The sequence below is a fragment of the Gorilla gorilla genome, chromosome 3 (assembly GCF_029281585.2).
Source record: "Gorilla gorilla gorilla isolate KB3781 chromosome 3, NHGRI_mGorGor1-v2.1_pri, whole genome shotgun sequence".
NCBI classification, from domain to species: Eukaryota; Metazoa; Chordata; class Mammalia; order Primates; family Hominidae; genus Gorilla; species Gorilla gorilla.
Window position 1 is genome coordinate 98,137,314 of NC_073227.2, and position 21,245 is coordinate 98,158,558.

Sequence of the window (21,245 nt, forward strand, 5' to 3'; positions counted from 1 at the left end):
GGCTGGTCTCAAATTCCTGCAGTCAAGCGATTTGCCTGCCTTGACCTCCCAAAGTGCTGGGATTCCATGCATGAGCCACCACACTCAGCAATAAAATCTTTATAAACTGATATGAAGTGATCTCTCAAATGTATGCATGTACACACACCTTTATGAAAGGCACACATAAAATCTCATCTGCATCTCATGTATATATGTGTGTATGTTTGTGAAAATAGGCTCTAATACCTTTAGGTGAAAAAGCAAGATGGAGTAGTGATTAGAGTATGCTACCATTTTATAAAAGAGGAGGGAAATATATTGGTACCTATATGTTTATATATGTATATAGTGTTTCTAAAAAGATGCATAAGGTATTGGTAACATGGGAGAGAAGCTGGGGGCCAGGTGTAGGAGGAAGACTTTACTTTTGTAATCTTTAAATAAAAACATATTTCTAATATTTACACATGCAAAAGAATATAGTTAAGATAAAAAGAATAATAATAGCTTGAAATTCTAAATATTCACTATTAAGCTTAAAAAAATAGAACATTAACAATACCTTCGAAGACCTGTGTACCTTTTTCTTATTTCTCACAGATCCAGTGCCCCACTTTGTTCTTATCTTCAGAAGTACTTGGGCAACTGTGTTAATGTCTTTTTTATTGTAAAAATGAACAAATAAATTAAGAAATTTTGGGATACATATACATATTCCCTAATAATAGAACTAACATACTCTGATGAATATGAAATAGTTTAAGTTAAAAATAGATGAAAACCCCAGAGCCTTGAGAGGCTGAAGAGGGAGGCCCACTTGAACCCAGGAGTTCAAGGTTATAGTGAGCTGTGTTCATGCCACTGTACTCCAGCCTGGGTGACAGAGTGAAAGCCTGTCTTTAAAAGAAAAAAAAAAAGATAAGATAGTTCAAATATTAGATGTATTTACCTGCTTTTAGTTTCAAGAACTGTGGTTTCTATTATTACACTTTTTTTTTTTTTGAGATGGAGTATCACTCTGTCGCCCAGGCTGGAGTGCGGTGGTGCTATATCGGCTCACTGCAACCTCCGCCTCCTGGGTTCAAACGATTCTCCTGCCTCAGCCTCCCAAGTAGCTGGGACTACAGGTTCGTGCCACCATGCCTGGCTAATCTTTTGTATTTTTAGTAGAGACGGGGTTTCACCGTGTTAGCAAGGATGGTCTCGATCTCCTAACCTCGTGATTCACCCGCCTCAGCCTCCTAAAGTGCTGGGATTACAGGCATGAGCCACCGTGCCTGGCTATTATTACACTTTTAAAAGGATTAAAAATCACAAAATATTGAATGTTTTCATTTTGAAAGTACTGATTTTTAAAATTAAAAAATTATGAATATAATTATTATTTAATGTTAATATTTTACATGTTTTTCCTTTCAAGCCTTGATACATCATCAAAGGCATAGCCTTTCCAAGATGGTTTATCAGACATCACTTTGTTCTTGTTCTGTAAACATCCGAGTGTCCAACAGACATTTTGCTGCTGCTACAAAGTAAGTATTTTTTTTAGTTATTATTTCATTTGTTGTCATTTAAATTTTTTTTAAAAAGCATGTTTAGTTCCATAAAGATTTACCAGGACATATAGTTGTAAAAGTTTATTATTTCTGCTTCATCGACCTTATAGTCCTGAAGGAAAGATAAGACATAATAATACTTAACATTTATTGAACACTGATGTTCAGTAATTAACTTATTCCCAACAGCAACCTTATGAGGAAGCTATTGTTATTATGCACATTTTACAGAGAAGAAAATGGAGGCACTGGTAGGTTATATAACTAGCCCAAGGTCAGAGAGCTACTAAATTTTAGAGCTAGGATTTGAATCCATGGAGTTTATTCCAGAACCAAAGCTTTTTCCGGTATGCTTTCACTGCCTTTTTAGAACAGAACCCACTGTTGCAATTAATGAATTTTAATTAAGGTGTTCTCTCTGTCTCTATTTCTTTCTGTTCTTTAAATTACATTTTTTCCTTTTAGGCACTTTTTATACATCATGTATTAGAGGATTATCCATACTATGATTACATAGTAAGATTTCAGATTTGCATAGTATATATATTGGGTATAAATTTATATTATTTTGGCTGGGTATGGTGGCTTACGTCTATAATCCCAGCACTTTGGTACGCCAAGGCAGGCAGATCACTTGAGGTCAGGAGTTTGAGACCAGCCTAGCCAACGTGGTGAAACCCCGTGTCTACTAAAAATACAAAATTAGCGGGCGCCGTGGCTCACGCCTGTGATCCCGGCACTTTGGGAGGCTGAGGTGGGTGGATCACGAAGTCGGCAGTTCAAGACCAGCCTGGCCAAGATGGTGAAACCCTATCTCTGCTGAGACTACAAAAATTGGCCGGGTGTGGGGGCAGGCACCTGTAATCCCAGCCACTCGGGAGGCTGAGGTGGGAGAATCGCTTGAACCTTGACAGCAGAGGTTGCAGCGAGCCGAGATCGTACCACTGTGCTCCAGCCTGGGCGACAGAGTGAGACTCCATCTCAAAACAAAAAACAAAAGAAAATTAGCTGGACACAGTGGTGTGTGCCTGTAATCCCTGCTACTTGGGAGGCTGAGATAGGAGAATCACTTGAATCTGGGAGGCAGAGGTTGCAGTGAGCTGAGATTGCGCCACTACACTCTAGCCTGGGCAACAGAGGAGACTCTGTCTCAAAAATAAAATAAGATAAGATACATGTAAAGGAATGAAATCTGTTCTCTCAACTTTGTATTTCCAAGAGCAGGATCTGGTTTCTTGCCAAAAAGCTCTAGGATAATAATAGTTAAAATTTATAGAATGCTTCCTTTGTGCTAGGCACTATACAAAGCACATAGCATATATTAGTTCTTTTAAATTTCACAACACTCTGTGAAGCATAGATACTATTGTAAGTGTTTTACAGATGAAGGAATGGAAGTCCAGAGGTTAAGTAATACGTTCAAAGTTACACAACTAGAATGTGTTGGAGGAAGGATTTCAGCCTAAATTTTCTGACTTTAGAACTATCACACTCTTCATGGTTAGTACATAATAATAGAATCATTGGCTCTGGAGGATAGGGTCTGCAAAGCAAATAGAGTCCCAGCTACAAAAATCTTACTTTATGATGAAATGTGCTAGAATACAGTCCTTAGGTTATGGGATACCCAAAATGAAAACTAAAGGGTGGAAAGTTTTTGCTGACTGTAAATTTTCACTTAATATATTCTTATTTCTGTAAACTTAATTTAATATCAGACAACTGTGCCTCAGTTGCCTCTTACTTAGCATACTTTGTTGAGCATCTGCTGTAGGCCTGGCACTGTGCAAAATGATGATATGAAGATGAACAAGGCACACATTCCGTTCCTCTGTCTTTGAGATTTTCACAGTGAACTGACAGCAACATAAACAATTGCTTTTTGTTCTAAATGAATTAATTAAAATGAGTTAGTTAACTCTGTGAGTAGATAAAAGATAATTCATGGTAAAAGATAAAAGATATTCATGGTAAGCATAGTATTTAGTGAAAAGTTGGTCTTCTTCCCACCCCATCCTTTAGCCCTTTGTAATCGTCTGTGCATATGTAAGTACATGAGTATATTATTTGTTTTTTACATAAATAGTAGTGTACTATATACCCTGTTTTGCATATTGCCTGCTTTTTTTTTTTGGGACGGATTCTCGCACTGTCACCTGGGCTGGAGTGCGGTGCTGCGATCTTGGCTGACTGCAACTTCCACCTCCTGGGTTCAAATGATTCTCCTGCCTCAGCCTCCTAAGTAGGCGCCTGCCACCATGCCCAGCTAATTTTTTGTATTTTTAGTAGAGACGGGGTTTCACTATGTTGGCCAGGCTGGTCTCAAACTCCTGACCCTGTGATCTGCCCGCCTTAGCCTCCCAAAGTGCTGGGATTACAGGTGTGAGCCACCGCACCCGGACCGCCTGCATTTAAGTTAACAATATATCTTGGAAATAGTTTCATATGGAGCTGTCTAGTCATTTTAACTGCATTTCATTGTGTGAAATGTAGTAGTGCATAATTTATGTAACTATTCCCCTATTGATGCACATTTTTCTTTCCATTCTTTTTCTATTACAAGTGATCCTGCAAGTGAATAATCATGCATATAGATCCTGTCAAATATAATGAATATGTTTGTAGCATAAACTCTGAGAAATAGAATTGTTGGGTCAAAAGATGTGTGCATTTATAATTTTGATAGGTAATACCAAATTGCCTTCATAGAAATCTTGCCAGTATTTTTACCAGCAAGTATTATTAGAATGCCAATTTTCCCATGTATAGTATAGTCAAATTTTTTCATCTTTGACAATTTGATAGGTAATAAATAGCATTATTATATTTATATTTCTTTTATTATTAATGAGGTTGTATACCTCTTCATATGTTTAAGAGCCACTTATATTTTCTTTTCTTTTTTTTTTTTTTTTGAGGTGAAGTTTTGCTCTTGTCGCCCAGGCTGGAGTGCAATGGTGCAATCTCAGCTCACTGCAACCTCCGCCTCCCAGGTTCAAGCGATTCTCCTGCCTCAGCCTCCCGAGTAGCTGGGATTACAGGCACATGCCACAACGCCCGGCTAATTTTTTTTTTTGTATTTTTAGTAGAGATGGGGTTTCACCATGTTGGTCAGGCTGGTCTTGAACTCCTGACCTCAGCTGATCCACCTGCCTTGGCCTCCCAAAGTGCTGGGATTACAGGCGTGAGCCACCGTGCCTGGCCCATTTATGTTTTCTTTACTGTGAATTTTCTGTTCATGTCCTATTCTAATTTTTTGTTGTTATTGATATGTAGAAGCTTCTCTATATATTGTTATATACAAATATGATATTTGTATATTATGAATTAACACGTCTGTGATACAACTTCTGATTAGTATGACTGTTTTAACTGTCATATTAGAGGATTGGATCAAGTGCTATGCAATCACAGATGAAATGTCAATTCTATCTGGGGAAGAGTAGGGCAAGAAGTATTTGAGCTAGGTCTTGAAAGATAGAATTTTGCAGGGGGCTGGGTGTGGTGGCCCATGCTTGTAATCCCAGCACTTTGGGAGGCCAAGGTGGGTGGACCACTTGAGGTCAGGAGTTTGAGACCAGCTTGGTGAAACCCTATCTCTACTAAAAATACCAAAAAATTAGCTGGGCTTGGTGGTGCATGCCTGTAATCCTGGCTACTCAGGAGACTGAGGCACAAGCATTGCTTGAACCTGGGAAGTGGAGGTTGCAGTGAGCCAAGATTGCGCCACTGCCCTCCAGCCTGGGCAACAGATTGAGACTCTGCCAAAAGAAAAAAAAAAGAATTTTGCAGGGGAATTGGTTGAAAGGTATTTCGGTAGTGCAGAGACATGAAAGTGAATGATACAGATACAAACATAACTAATTTGATTTGAATATAAGATGAATAGGGAGGTGGCAGAAATCTAACAAGAAAGGAGGCTTCCTTTGAGTGTGAATAGTGCCTGGATTCTTTTTATTGTTAAGTTGCTGGAGTACCGCTTGTACCAGTTTATATCCCCACTTAGTAATTAGTGAGAAGTGCCAGTTTTCCACATGCCTGACAACCTTGGATACCATCAATCTTCATTTGTGTTTCTTCACTGTATTTATTTATTTTTTTTTTGAGATGGAGTCTTGCTCTGTTGCCCAGGTTGGAGTGCAGTGGCATGATCTCAGCTCATTGTAGCCTCCACCTCCCAGGTTCAGGCGATTCTCTTGCCTCAGCCTCCCAAGTAGCTGGGATTACAGGCATGCACCACCACACCTTGCTAATTTTTATAGTTTTGGCAGAGATGGGGTTTCACCATGTTGGCCAGGCTGGTCTCAGACTGCTGACCTCAAGTGATCTGCCCGCCTCAGCCTCCCAAAGTGCTGGGATTACGGGTGTGAGCCACCATGCCCAGCCTCTTTACTGTATTTCTGGCTTATGCCTTTTGCCTGTTTTTCTGTTGGGCTTCATCTTTTTCTCTCTGCTCTGTAAACATAGTTGTTTATTAGGGATACTAATTATTTCAAGAATATTTTATCTTTAAATGTTGTTTTCCTTTATACCCTAGAAATGTTTCATCTGTGTCTACCCCAAGTTCTATTCCAATATGGTTTTAAATGTGCTTTTCAAAAACCTAGAGAGCATAGAACAAGAAATATGCCTACTCTTAAAAAACCATGAAAATTTATAAGCAGATGGTTTTTTTCATGTCTGACAATGAGAGTTACTTAGTAGTTTGATGAGAATCATAGTATTCATAATTTTAGTTGTAGTTTTTATTGTTTAATGTATTGACTTTATAATATACTAAAAAATGTTTTTTTCATGGCTAGATTTTGTTTTTTATCAGGATCTGGAGTAGAGGGGCACCTGCTAGCTTCTCTTCTCTGTCCTTTTGGCTCTCCCCTCTACCCTGTGTTGTGCAAGCATATATCCTCTATTTGCCAGTAGCAGATCCTGATATTTAAAAAGGCCATTAGGTTGAGTCTGGTTTTGTTTCTCTCTTGACCGTGGGTTTTTTCTTTTTCTTTTCTCTTCTTTATTTATTTATTTTTTTGAGTGGAGTTTTGCTCTTTTTGCCCAGGCTGGAATGCAATGGCGTGATCTTGGCTCACTGCAACCTCCGCCTCCCAGGTTCAAGTGATTCTCCTGCCTCAGCCTCCCGAGTAACAGGGATTACAGGCACGCACCACCACACCCAGCTAATTTTGTATTTTTAGTAGAGACGGGGTTTCACCCTGTTGGCCAGTCTGGTCTCGAACTCCTGACCTCAGGTGATCCGCCTGCCTTGGCCTCCCAAAGTGCTGGGATTACAGGCGTGAGCCACCGCACTTGGCCTGACAATGGGTTTTTTTCTTGCTTATGTCAGATATCTGAATGTGAGATATGTTGTGTAGGGACTGAAGTAAATAATATTTACGCCTGCAAACAGGCATGCCCCTTCATCTATCAGAGCATTGAGTCAATCTCGTCAGGAGTTGAGCTAGGTTTTGGTTTTGTTGTTGCCATGGTTACCATCAGCTTCAAATTTCTGTAGTTACCTTGTTCTTAGGGTGGGGGCTGGGTTGCTGGAGGGTTTTTCTCAGTGTTCCTGTTCATGCTCAATTTTCTGCATTCCCTGTGCAGCTGTGTCTCAGTGGCGGGGATGGGGTGGGGTGGGGTGGGTCACTCTTTTGCACCCTTCCCTAGCAGTAGACTTCTATTCCTGGTGATGGATGTTGGGAGGGATTTTTTTTTTTTTTTTTTTTTTTTAATAAATGCAGCCCTAGTCTTAAGTAGGCCCAGTGCAGCTGGACCTTGGGGTTGGGGTTTTCTCAGCATTTCTGTTCCTTCTCTTCATGGCACCACTTATCTGTTGCATGTCTTATGGGGAAGTTTCCTAGCCCTTCCCTAGCTGGATTGGTACAGGATACTGGGCTCTGGACTATTTCCTGCCCTGCTCCCAGTGGGTAGAAGTGTTGTAGGTTTTTATCTTCTTTCTCCCTTCCACCGTTAGACACAGTGCGTGTTTACCTGTGCCTTTTCCTGTGTGCCTGCAACTGGCTGGGGGGTGGGGGGACGGCGCGCTTCTAATCTTCTGCTTTGCTCCAGTCTTTCCTGGGAGCACCTGGTGGGAGGTATGTGGAAAATGGCCTGTGAATTGAGTGTGAACTCCCCGTATGCCTGGGTCTCCCAAGAGGTTTATACTGTCACACTAGCCCTAAAATTGTAGCTGGTTGTTTCTTAACCTGCTTGCCTTTCTCTCGTGCTCTGGCACAAGGGAGACTGTGGTGGGAACTGGAGTGTGGGACTGACTGTCCTTGGATTTCAGGTTATTTGCGTTCAGTCTCGCTCTGTCATGGGTTCAAGAAAAGTTGTGATTTTTATCGAGCTCTTTCTCATTGTTAATGGTCTTTCCAGCTTTTACATTTTAAGTGGAAACAGAACTTCTGCATTTAGTTTAAAAGGTAATGAGTAAACCAGCATCAGAGATGTTAGTGAATTTCTTTATGTGATTACACTAAGAAATAAGAATTCCAAATATTTCCATTCCATTAATATGCCCTAGGCATTTTCTCTTTAGTTCTGTTTAGTTCGTTTTAGTTTTACAGAGGTTGTACGAATTTCCCCCCACTAATGTCCCAATGTAAAGGATTCTTCAGCCTTGGAAAGACTTGGATTGGTCTCTTGGGGGTCACAGATTTTCAAAGGCCTTGAAGTGAACTTTATTATATCTCTGATTTTTAAAAATCATATTTTAGGCCAGGTGCAGTGGCTCATGTCTGTAATCCTAGCACTTTGGGAGGCCGAGGCGGGCAGATCACAAGGTCTGGAGTTCGAGACCATCCTGGCCAACATGGTGAAACCTTGTCTCTACTAAAAATAGAAAAAATGAGCTGGTCATGGTGGCAGGCACCTGTAGTCCCAGCTACTCGGGAGGTTGAGGCAGGAGAACCGCTTGAACCTGGGAGGCAGACGTTGCAGTGAGCCCAGATCGCACCACTGCACTCCAGTCTGGCAACAGAGCGAGACTCCGTCTTAAAAACAAAAAAAATCATTTTATTGGGTATGACCATGGAAATCATGTTTTTGGAGTTAGGAGACAGATGAGACAGGGGAAAAGTTATTGCTTTTGTACAGTCTCTTATTACTCGTTTAATCTGTGTGGTTTAGTTACCCAGGTAACTGCAGCTAAGTTCTGTTCTCTTTGATTCAGACTGCCAGGTGTTTGTCCTCTACCTTCCCAAAAATCTTTCTAGTATGATTTATTGTATTCTCTGAGAATCACAGTATTTAAGGGTTCCTGATAGAGAGCTTTATATAATTGCATGAACAACAAAGTTCTTCTGAATGTGATTCTTATGAATAAAGATAGCTATTTTTTGGAAGGCCATGGAAAACAGGGGGCAGGTCTGTTAGATTAATTATTTGGAAGGAATTTGTCAATTGCAGTTCTTTTTTTAAGAATGCATTTTCCTGAGAGTCCTATTTGATCAGTATTATCATGTTGTTATACTTTTTTTGTGTTTATAAATATTTTCACTCAACCACTTTAAATATTTTGTGAAACAAGGTCCAAAGTATAAATAAATTGCAATATACCCAACTCAGACTCTTTATGTATCAGACTTTCATTGAATTTTGAAAATATTAATTTAAAAAGTCATATTTCAGCCTTAGGGAATATCAGATTAATTGCAAATTAATTGCATAGGTTCCACTATGATTGAAAATTTAGTGGCGAATTCTGCATTTATGTAAAGTAAGCCTGGAGGCTACAGCTAGAACATTTTGTTTATTTTAAATAGGAGAATTTATTCCTAAAACAGGCTCTCCAAAATCCTTCTGTTGGCTTCTCGGCTGCTTTGCTAAATATAAAGTAAAAATATGGTTGCTCCAGTTTGGAAGGTTTCAGGATTTTGTGGAGTACTTCCACGGTAGCTGTTGACATGTGTTGTATGCATCCACTTGGGCACTTGCTTAGACTTGTCATCAGTCCAGAAGGACACCTGTGCCCCATTGAAAATGAGCATTGTCATTACCTAATATTCTGTTGAATTGCTCATTAGCTGGGAGGGTACTATTATTAGTGGTGGTAGTAAGGATTTACTGAGTACTAAAAGTGAGAATGGAATTATATGTTGAATTGGTTTTTGAGGTCTTTTTTAAAAAACTGTTTTATTGTCATCCATTTCTTTCACATCAGTTTTATAGGACTTCATATTCATTTTCTTCCATAACAAATTGCCATCTCTGCCATAACAAATTACCACAAACTTTGAGGCTTAAAACTACACAAGTTTTTCATTTCACAGTTCAGTAGGTGAGTAGTCTGACATGGATCTCACTGGGCTAAAATCAAGGTATTGGCAGTTTTTTTTCTGGAGGCTCTAGGGGATAATCCATTTCCTTGCAATCCTCAGCTTCAAGAGGCCACCCACATTCTTTAGCTCATGGCCCTCATCCTTCATCTTCAAAGCAATGGCTGGTTGCTTGAATTTCTTCAGTGTCATTTTCCCGTATCTGTGTGATGCAGTTGGGAAAGGGAAAAGACTCTCACTTTTAAGGATGCATGTGATTAAATTGGGCCCACATAGATAATCTAGGATAACTCTCCATCTCAAGGTCTTTAACCTTATCTCGTCTGCAAGGTCTTTTTTTTTTTTTTTTGCCATGTAAGGTAATATATTCACAAGATTTGGGAATTAGGATATGAGTCTCTTTGAGGCGTTATTATTCTGACTACCACAGAACCGGAACATCTTTCCAGAATACTATTACACTAATTTAAAACTTTTATGGTTAGAAGAGTACAGACATGATCTGAATTAATGCTGAGAAAATTACATCACCTCTAGTTCTGTTTATCTTCAAATTCTTATCTGCCATTACCTGGTAAATATATTTTCTTAGATATTTTGTAAGCACCTTGTTAGCTTTTGCTATGTAACAAACCACTCTACAATTATTTATCATTGCCCACATATCTGTGGGTCAGCTGACATAGGCTGGGTTTGATGGATATCTCTGATGACCTTGGCTGGACTTGTAATGCATCTGTAAGTTTGCAGGTAAGCTGAGAATCATCTAATGTAGCCTGAGGCTCTGTGGAGGCAGCTCTGTTCCACATGTTTCTCATCCTTCTACCTTTGAGCTAGCCTAGGCATGTTCTTCTAATGAAAAGGCAGAAATGCAAACATGAAAGTAGAAACATGTGAAACTTCTTTTGGCCTAAGCATAGAGCAGGGAAACTGTCATTTTTGCTTTATTCTGTCAGCCAAAAGTAGTCACATGGACAAATAAAGGGGCTGGGAAATATACTCCTCCTCTTTAGTGGGAGGAACAGCAAAGTCATTTAGCAAAGGGCTTGAGTGGAAAGGAGGTAAAGAATTGGGACCAATGATACAATTGACCCATACTCAAACTTCGTATCCCCCAAACTTGAACTAATCTCTGTGACTACCTCCCTCACCAGAAACCTGTTTTGCCCTCTTTATTTCTGATCTTAGTTAATGATTCTATTCTATGCCTAGTCACCCAAGCTAGATACCTAGGAAGTATTTTGGAGTCTTTGTTCTCTCCTTTTTCCATCTTCAATATTTACTTTTTTTTTTTTTTTTTTGAGACAGGGTCTCACTCTGTCACCTACCTGGAGTACACTGACATAATCAGCTCACTGCAGTCTCAGACTCCTGAGCTCAAGTGATCCTTCCAAATCAGCCTCCTAAGTAGCTGGGACCACAGGTGTGTACCACCATGCCCAGCTAATTTTTTTTTTTTTTTTTTTTCAAGACTGCAGTGAGCTATGATCAGGCCACTACTCCAGCCTGGGCTAGAGTGAGACCCCATCTCTTAAAAGAAAACAAAACTACTACTAAGTCATTTTTTTTTTTTTTTTAATTTCTTATTTTTTATTGATCATTCTTGGGTGTTTCTCGCAGAGGGGGATTTGGCAGGGTCACAGGACAATAGTGGAGGGAAGGTCAGCAGATAAACAAGTGAACAAAGGTCTCTGGTTTTCCTAGGCAGAGGACCCTGCGGCCTTCCGCAGTGTTTGTGTCCCTGGGTACTTGAGATTAGGGAGTGGTGATGACTCTTAATGAGCATGCTGCCTTCAAGCATCTGTCTAACAAAGCACATCTTGCACCGCCCTTAATCCATTCAACCCTGAGTGGATACAGCACATGTTTCAGAGAGCACAGGGTTGGGGGTAAGGTCACAGATCAACCGGATCCCAAGGCAGAAGAATTTTTCTTAGTACAGAACAAAATGAAAAGTCTCCCATGTCTACCTCTTTCTACACAGACACGGCAACCATCCGATTTCTCAATCTTTTCCCCACCTTTCCCCCCTTTCTATTCCACAAAACCGCCATTGTCATCATGGCCCGTTCTCAATGAGCTGTTGGGTACACCTCCCAGACGGGGTGGTGGCCGGGCAGAGGGGCTCCTCACTTCCCAGTAGGGGCGGCCGGGCAGAGGCGCCCCTCACTTCCCCGACGGGTCGGCTGGCCGGGCGGGGGGCTGACCCCCCCACCTCCCTCCCGGACGGGGCGGCCGGGGGCTGACCCCCCCCACCTCCCTCCCAGACGGGGCGGCCGGCCGGGAGGGGGGCTGACCCCCCCACCTCCCTCCCGGACGGGGCGGCTGGCCGGGCGGGGGGCTGACCCCCCCACCTCCCTCCCGGACGGGGTGGCTGGCCGGGCAGAGGGGCTCCTCACTTCCCAGTAGGGGCGGCCGGGCAGAGGCGCCCCTCACCTCCCGGACGGAAGGGCTGGCCGGGTGGGGGGGCTGACCCCCCCACCTCCCTCCCGGACGGGGCGGCTGGCCGGGCGGGGGGCTGACCCCCCCACCTCCCTCCCGGACGGGGTGGCTGGCCGGGCGGGGGGCTGACCCCCCCACCTCCCTCCCGGACGGGGCGGCTGGCCGGGCAGAGGGGCTCCTCACTTCCCAGTAGGGGCGGCCGGGCAGAGGCGCCCCTCACCTCCCAGACGGGGCGGCTGGCCGGGCGGGGGACTGACCCACCCCACCTCCCTCCCGGACGGGGCGGCTGGCCGGGCAGAGGGGCTCCTCACTTCCCAGTAGGGGCGGCCGGGCAGAGGCGCCCCTCACCTCCCGGATGGGGCGGCTGGCCAGGCGGGGGGCTGACCCCCCCACCTCCCTCCCGGACGGGGCGGCTGGCCGGGCGGGGGGCTGACCCCCCCCACCTCCCTCCCGGACGGGGCGGCTGGCCGGGCGGGGAGCTGACCCCCCCACCTCCCTCCTGGACGGGGCGGCTGGCCGGGCAGAGGGCCTCCTCACTTCCCAGTAGGGGCGGCCGGGCAGAGGCGCCCCTCACCTCCCAGACGGGGCGGCTGGCCAGGCGGGGGGCTAACCCCCCCACCTCCCTCCCAGACGGGGCGGCCGGCCGGGCGGGGGGCTGACCCCCCCACCTCCCTCCCGGACGGGGCGGCTGGCTGGGCAGAGGGGCTCCTCACTTCCCAGTAGGGGCGGCCGGGCAGAGGCGCCCCTCACCTCCCGGACGGGGCGGCTGGCCGGGCGGGGGGCTGACCCCCCCACCTCCCTCCCGGACGGGGCGGCTGGCCGGGCGGGGGGCTGACCCCCCCACCTCCCTCCCGGACGGGGTGGCTGGCCGGGCGGGGGGCTGACCCCCCCACCTCCCTCCCGGACGGGGCGGCTGGCCGGGCAGAGGGGCTCCTCACTTCCCAGTAGGGGCGGCCGGGCAGAGGCGCCCCTCACCTCCCAGACGGGGCGGCTGGCCGGGCGGGGGACTGACCCACCCCACCTCCCTCCCGGACGGGGCGGCTGGCCGGGCAGAGGGGCTCCTCACTTCCCAGTAGGGGCGGCCGGGCAGAGGCGCCCCTCACCTCCCGGATGGGGCGGCTGGCCAGGCGGGGGGCTGACCCCCCCACCTCCCTCCCGGACGGGGCGGCCGGCCGGGCGGGGGGCTGACCCCCCCCACCTCCCTCCCGGACGGGGCGGCCGGCCGGGCGGGGGGCTGACCCCCCCACCTCCCTCCCGGACGGGGCGGCTGGCTGGGCAGAGGGGCTCCTCACTTCCCAGTAGGGGCGGCCGGGCAGAGGCGCCCCTCACCTCCCGGACGGGGCGGCTGGCCGGGCGGGGGGCTGACCCCCCCACCTCCCTCCCGGACGGGGCGGCTGGCCGGGCGGGGGGCTGACCCCCCCCACCTCCCTCCCGGACGGGGCGGCCGGCCGGGCGGGGGGCTGACCCCCCCACCTCCCTCCCGGACGGGGCGGCTGGCTGGGCAGAGGGGCTCCTCACTTCCCAGTAGGGGCGGCCGGGCAGAGGCGCCCCTCACCTCCCGGACGGGGCGGCTGGCCGGGCGGGGGGCTGACCCCCCCACCTCCCTCCCGGACGGGGCGGCTGGCCGGGCGGGGGGCTGACCCCCCCACCTCCCTCCCGGACGGGGTGGCTGGCCGGGCGGGGGGCTGACCCCCCCACCTCCCTCCCGGACGGGGCGGCTGGCCGGGCAGAGGGGCTCCTCACTTCCCAGTAGGGGCGGCCGGGCAGAGGCGCCCCTCACCTCCCAGACGGGGCGGCTGGCCGGGCGGGGGACTGACCCACCCCACCTCCCTCCCGGACGGGGCGGCTGGCCGGGCAGAGGGGCTCCTCACTTCCCAGTAGGGGCGGCCGGGCAGAGGCGCCCCTCACCTCCCGGATGGGGCGGCTGGCCAGGCGGGGGGCTGACCCCCCCACCTCCCTCCCGGACGGGGCGGCTGGCCGGGCGGGGGGCTGACCCCCCCCACCTCCCTCCCGGACGGGGTGGCTGGCCGGGCGGGGAGCTGACCCCCCCACCTCCCTCCTGGACGGGGCGGCTGGCCGGGCAGAGGGCCTCCTCACTTCCCAGTAGGGGCGGCCGGGCAGAGGCGCCCCTCACCTCCCAGACGGGGCGGCTGGCCAGGCGGGGGGCTAACCCCCCCACCTCCCTCCCAGACGGGGCGGCCGGCCGGGCGGGGGGCTGACCCCCCCACCTCCCTCCCGGACGGGGCGGCTGGCTGGGCAGAGGGGCTCCTCACTTCCCAGTAGGGGCGGCCGGGCAGAGGCGCCCCTCACCTCCCGGACGGGGCGGCTGGCCAGGCGGGGGGCTAACCCCCCCACCTCCCTCCCAGACGGGGCGGCCGGCCGGGCGGGGGGCTGACCCCCCCACCTCCCTCCCGGACGGGGCGGCTGGCTGGGCAGAGGGGCTCCTCACTTCCCAGTAGGGGCGGCCGGGCAGAGGCGCCCCTCACCTCCCGGACGGGGCGGCTGGCCGGGCGGGGGGCTGACCCCCCCACCTCCCTCCCGGACGGGGTGGCTGGCCGGGCGGGGGGCTGACCCCCCCACCTCCCTCCCGGACGGGGCGGCTGGCCGGGCAGAGGGGCTCCTCACTTCCCAGTAGGGGCGGCCGGGCAGAGGCGCCCCTCACCTCCCAGACGGGGCGGCTGGCCGGGCGGGGGACTGACCCACCCCACCTCCCTCCCGGACGGGGCGGCTGGCCGGGCAGAGGGGCTCCTCACTTCCCAGTAGGGGCGGCCGGGCAGAGGCGCCCCTCACCTCCCGGATGGGGCGGCTGGCCAGGCGGGGGGCTGACCCCCCCACCTCCCTCCCGGACGGGGCGGCTGGCCGGGCGGGGGGCTGACCCCCCCCACCTCCCTCCCGGACGGGGCGGCTGGCTGGGCGGGGAGCTGACCCCCCCACCTCCCTCCTGGACGGGGCGGCTGGCCGGGCAGAGGGGCTCCTCACTTCCCAGTAGGGGCGGCCGGGCAGAGGCGCCCCTCACCTCCCAGACGGGGCGGCTGGCCAGGCGGGGGGCTAACCCCCCCACCTCCCTCCCGGACGGGGCAGCTGGCCGGGCGGCGGGCTGACCCCCCCACCTCCCTCCCGGACGGGGCGGCTGCCGGGCGGAGACGCTCCTCACTTCCCAGATGGGGTGGCTGCTGGGCGGAGGGGCTCCTCACTTCTCAGACCGGGCGGCTGCCGGGCGGAGGGGCTCCTTACTTCTCAGACGGGGCGGTTGCCAGGCAGAGGGTCTCCTCACTTCTCAGACGGGGCGGCCGGGCAGAGACGCTCCTCACATCCCGGACGGGGCGGCAGGGCAGAGGTGCTCCCCACATCTCAGACAATGGGCGGCCGGGCAGAGACGCTCCTCACTTCCAGGATGTGATGGCGGCCAGGAAGAGGCGCTCCTCACTTCCTAGATGGGATGGCGGCCGGGCAGAGACGCTCCTCACTTTCCAGACTGGGCAGCCAGGCAGAGGGGCTCCTCACATCCCAGACGATGGGCGGCCAGGCAGAGACGCTCCTCACTTCCCAGACGGGGTCGCGGCCGGCAGCAATCTCGGCACTTTGGGAGGCCAAGGCAGGCGGCTGGGAGGTGGTTGTAGCGGGCCGAGATCACGCCACTGCACTCCAGCCTGGGCGCCATTGAGCACTGAGTTAACGAGACTCTGTCTGCAATCCCGGCACCTCGGGAGGCAGAGGCTGGCAGATCACTCGTGGTTAGGAGCTGGAGACCAGCCCGGCCAACACAGCGACACGCCGTCTCCACCAAAAAAATACGAAAACCAGTCAGACGTGGCGGCGCGTGCCTGCAATCGCAGGCACCCGGCAGGCTGAGGCAGGAGAATCAGGCAGGGAGGCTGCAGTGAGCCGAGATGGCAGCAGTACCGTCCAGCTTCGGCTCGGCATCAGAGGGAGACCGTGGAAAGAGAGGGAGAGGGAGACTGTGGGGAGAGGGAGAGGGAGAGGGAGAGCCAGCTAATTTTTTTGATTTGGTAGAGGCAGGGTCTTGCTATATTGCCCAGGCTGGTCTTGAACTCCTGGCCTCAAACAGTCCTCCTGCCTTGGCCTCCCAAAGTGCTGGAATTGCAGGCGTGAGCCCTCGTGCTTGGCCCAGTATTTAGCTTGACAAGTATTCTCTAATCTGCCATCTTTTTCAGTCTTATTACTGTTGCTACTCTGGTTCAGGTTCTCATATCTCTGAGAAGAAAGGGAGGGAACAGACTCTTAATTGTTTTCAATCCTACTTCCTTCAGGTCTATCTCTTATATTGCAGCCAGAATACCTTGCCTAAAATACAGATGTTACTCCTGTTTACTGACTTCTTATTGCCTCTAGAGTATGCCCCCCATGCTCTGTCTTTTCTAACCTCATTTTCCACTCTTGCCTGCCTTCTCTTTTACCGTTTTAGTTCAGAAGTCAGCAAACTTTGGCGAGTGAGCCAATCTTGTTTACCGACCATATTTGCACTACAGTGGCAGCGTTGAGTCATTGCAGCAGAGAACATATGGCTCACAAAGCTAAAACATTTACTATCTGGTCCTTTACAGAAAAAGTTTGCCAACTCTGCTCTAGTCATGTAGAACTTATAATAGCTTCCTTCTTATACCATTTTATTTTGTGCCTCAGTACTTTTGATTACGTTGTTTCTTTACCTGGCTAACTCTATTATTTTTTAAATAATGGCTTTATTAAGGTATCATATAATTACATATCAAACAATTCGCCCATTTAAAGTATACAGTTCATTGGTTGTTAGTATACTCACAGTTGTGCAGCCATCACTGTAATCAGTTTTAGAGCATTTTCATTGCTTTCCCAGAAAACCCCATGCCCATGAGCATTCACTTCTTGTTCCCCTAACCTCCTCTTCTAGCACTAGACAACCACCAGATCTACTTTTTAGTCTCTTAGGTTTGCTCATTCTTGATATTTGGTATAAATGGAATAATATGTGGGCTTTTGTGACTGGCTTCTTTCACTTAGCTTAATGTTTTTAGGGTTCATGCGTGTTGTAGCATTGATCAATATTTCATTCTTTTATTGATTGTTGATTAATATTCCATTATATGGACATACCACATTTTATGTATCCATTCATCAGTTGATAGACATTTGGGTTGTTTGTACTTTTTGGCTGTTATGAATAATGCTGCTAAGAACATTTGTGTACTAGATTTTGTGTCATATGTTTTCACTTCTTTGGGGTGCTAACACTTCCTTATCCATTAAGAATTGACTTTGAGGTCATTTCCTCTATAACTTTTCCCTAGCCTCCTAGGCTGGATTGAATGTCTTTTCTGTCAGGCTCTGATGATGCTCTTGTATTACTACATTATATTGAAATGACCTGTTAGTATGTCTTTCTGCTCTACTCCTCTGTAAGTTTCTGGAGAGCAGCATCAGTGCGGTAATTCAACTTATTCATGACTTCAGACATTAGAAAAGTTCACTTCATGTTTGGTGAATTAGAAAAACTGTAAAGCAGTCTATGCTTTTGAATTAAAATATAATTCATCCTTTGTTTTTTTTTCTCTTATGTACATTGGCTTTTTTTTAAAAAAAAATCTCTTAGAATATATATTGATATAACTCAACTTTATTTTCTTTTAAGGTCTGCAAAGAAAACAAAAAAAGGTGCTAAAGAAAAAACACCAGATGAGAAAAAAGATGAAATAGAAAAAATAAAAGCATATCCCTATATGGAAGGCGAACCTGAGGATGATGTCTATTTAAAACGCTTATACCCGAGACAGATATATGAGGTGGAGAAAGCTGTTCACTTACTTAAGAAATTTCAAATTCTTGACTTTACTAGTCCAAAGCAAAGTGTTTATCTTGATTTGACACTGGATATGGCACTGGGAAAGAAGGTATGTAGAGTCCATTAAAATAAGTTTATCTGTGAACAGTGGCTGTATGAATTGGTGTTTCTTTATTTTATTTTATTGTTATTATTATTTTTGAGACAGGTTATTCTTGCCATGTTGCCCAGGCTGGAGTGCGGTGGTATGATCTCAGCTCACTGCAGACTCCACCTCCCGGGCTCAGGTGATCCTGCCACCTCAGCTTCCTGAGTAGCTGGGACTACAGGTGTGTTCTACCATGCCCAGCTAATTTTTGTACTTTTAGTACAGATGAGGTTTCCCCATTTTGCCCAGGCTGGTTTTGAACTCTGGGGCTCAAGCACTCTGTGCTCCTTGGCCTCCCAAAGTGCTGGGATTACATGCATGAGCCACTGTGCCTGGCCTCTTAATTTTAAAAATTATTGCCTCTCATAATTTTTAGAAAACTTCGTGCTCTTTCTGTACTTTAACATGAAAAATATGTTTGTTCATTTAAAAATTTTCCAAATATAAAATTTGTTGAAAACACTCTAGAGAGTTAACATAGATTTCCTATTTCCTCTAAGAGAGTCACTAGTATAAATTTCAACAAAAGTAGTGTTAAAATTAATTGAGGTATCACTGTAACTTTGAAAAGTGACTTAAACTGCCTAGGTGGCATGTTTCTTCTCTGTAAATGAGGGCTCTGGATTAGCTCAGTGTCCTTCAGATGTGTTCCTTGGGGTCCTATTTTGAGACTAAGTTTTCATAGGTGGGATTCCAAGCTCCTCACTCTTGCTTCAACCAAAATTTCTGTGCTTTATTTGTTTATATATTGGAATTCAACAGAATACTATTGATTATAAAACTCTAAATTAGAAGCAGGAAAGACACTAGCTTAGTATTAAGGTCTATTATATAGCCCTAAATCCCTAAATTTTATAAGCTTCTTGCTTAAGAGTTCTAATTTTTTTAGAAATGATTTTTTATTCTAAAGATGTCTCTTTTTTTTAACAAACTAGAACGTATACGTGTTTTAATATAATTTAACAAGCTCAACAACAGCAATACTAGAGCACCTAGGAGGAGGCAGTACAACGCAGTGCTTAAGAGCACAGGCTCTGGAGTCCACCTACAGTACGGACTGGAAACCTGCTTCATTGCTTTTTGAGTTTGGGCTTCTTTACTTCATGACTTTGGGTTTAATGCTTAACCTCTTCAAATCTCAGTTTTTTCATCTCTTTATAAAAGGGAATAAAAAGTTGTCGAGGATTAAACGAGATAATGCCTGTAAGGGACTTAGTATGTGCTTAATAATAATAGTCAACATTTACTGAAAAATTTTCTGTATACCAGATACAATGCTAAATGCTTTGCATGCGTTTTCTCATTTAATTCTATAATAATCTCAGAAGAGGAAGCTGAGGCATCGAAAGTGAAATAACTTGCTGAAGGTCATAGAATAGAGGGCAGAGGTAAGATTTGAAGTGAGGTCTGTCTCATTTCTGTGTTCTCATTTATTAGAAACAGTTTATAATAGCCACGTTACAATTTTTTATTTTGTATCAGAGTGTTACTGTTCTTTTAGTTTGAAAATTTTGTACTGTTCAAGATGATCACTTTCTCAGTCAACCATTAGTGTAGTTCATAATGATGTTTTGTAGCACCACAGGCTTCATTTCATACATGGAAGCTACTTGTAAACTAGTGACATTGAGAAGATAACTATTGCCTTCCTAAGGCTTTTTTTTTTTTTTTGTTCTTCATAGAGGGCTTATACAACAAGCCAGTATTCTGCAGGGGATGCTATTATTGTGACTGCTTACCATTGAGAAATTTGCTGAAACCAGTTGTGACATGTTAATGGCAAAGGAATGCCAGTCCATAAAACTAAGCTGTATGGCTGATATAAAGTATACTTAAGAATTTGTCCCTCCAGGCCGGGCGGAGTGGCTCATGCCTGTAATCCCAACACTTTGGAAGGCGGAGGTGGGCAGATCATGAGGTCAGGAGATCAAGACCATCCTGCCTAACACGGTGAAACCCCATCTCTACTAAAAATACAAAAAAAAATTTAGCTGGGCATGATGGCAGGCACCTGTAGTCCCAGCTACTTGGGAGGCTGAGGCAGGAGAATGGCGTGAACTTGGGAGGCGGAGCTTGCAGTGAGCCGAGATCGCACCACTGCACTCCAGCCTGGGCGACAGAGCAAGACTCCGTCTCAAAAAAAAAAAAAAAAAAAAAAAATTGTCCCTCCTTGTCTGTAAAGAAATCCCGAGGAGGATGTTTCTACTCAAAATAAGGTTTTTCTAAAAATATTGATCTTTCAATCAGTTTTATTAGGGGAACAACCACCTTTTCTTCCAAACCTTAAGGCTGCAACAGAACTTTGGAGGGCCTAGAACTTGTTTCTCTGTAAAATCTCCCTGAGAGATCTAGGCCTCAGGCCTCAATAGTTCCTGGTCAAAATGACTAGACAGATTAGTTTAGTGGTCCTGTAAAATCTCCACCTGTATTAGCGTGCCTCAAACGCATGCCATTATTTATTTAGGATTTTCCAATTGACTTTCTAAATAAATCTGAAAGTGGTGATGGTCTAGGTTGTTTCAAAAATAGAGTCACTCAGAAGATCCCTTTAGGCTCGACATTTTGTCTTGGGTTTAGGGTTTACAATTCCTGATAGTTTAGAGCCAATGATGGCAATTAGGGGTGACCTACTGGGCAGATCAGCTGGATATTGTCTATTGTTCAGCATGTACAGCTGTAGTCATGTCTCCCTGATGGTGTCAGAAGATTACATGGGTTTAAAACAAATTTAATTGAAGATAGCAAACATTTATTATACATCAGATGGAAAGCATTGTACTAGTGCTGGGGAAGATGTTGATATGCAAACACATTTCATAATATTTGAGAGACTGTGATGAATTATGTAGAGATAGAAGCCAAGTGGCATGGGATTATGAAGCTGGAAAAAGAGATTTTAGTTTTTTATTCTCAAAAAAATATAATCTTGAAAAAGTTTCTTGAAAAAAATATGATCTGTTGTGCTTTAAATTGTAATCGATGAATAGTAATTCATGAATAGTAATCAATGAATAGTTCTGAATTAATGGAAGAACATAGAGTAGAATCAGAACACTGAAAACAGTGTT

The 21,245-nt window shown here is 47.1% G+C and overlaps 1 protein-coding gene across 1 annotated transcript in view; it reads left to right on the forward strand.

Annotated features, from left to right (window-relative positions):
- The window catches only part of MRPL1 (mitochondrial ribosomal protein L1), a 100,554-nt gene that overhangs the window by 9,819 nt on the left and 69,490 nt on the right, over positions 1 to 21,245 (forward strand). Inside the window, exons 2-3 of the mRNA XM_004038870.5 lie at positions 1,403 to 1,514; positions 17,880 to 18,138. Of these exons, the coding sequence (XP_004038918.1) occupies positions 1,403 to 1,514; positions 17,880 to 18,138 (371 nt within the window). The remainder of the gene's footprint in view (positions 1 to 1,402; positions 1,515 to 17,879; positions 18,139 to 21,245) is intronic.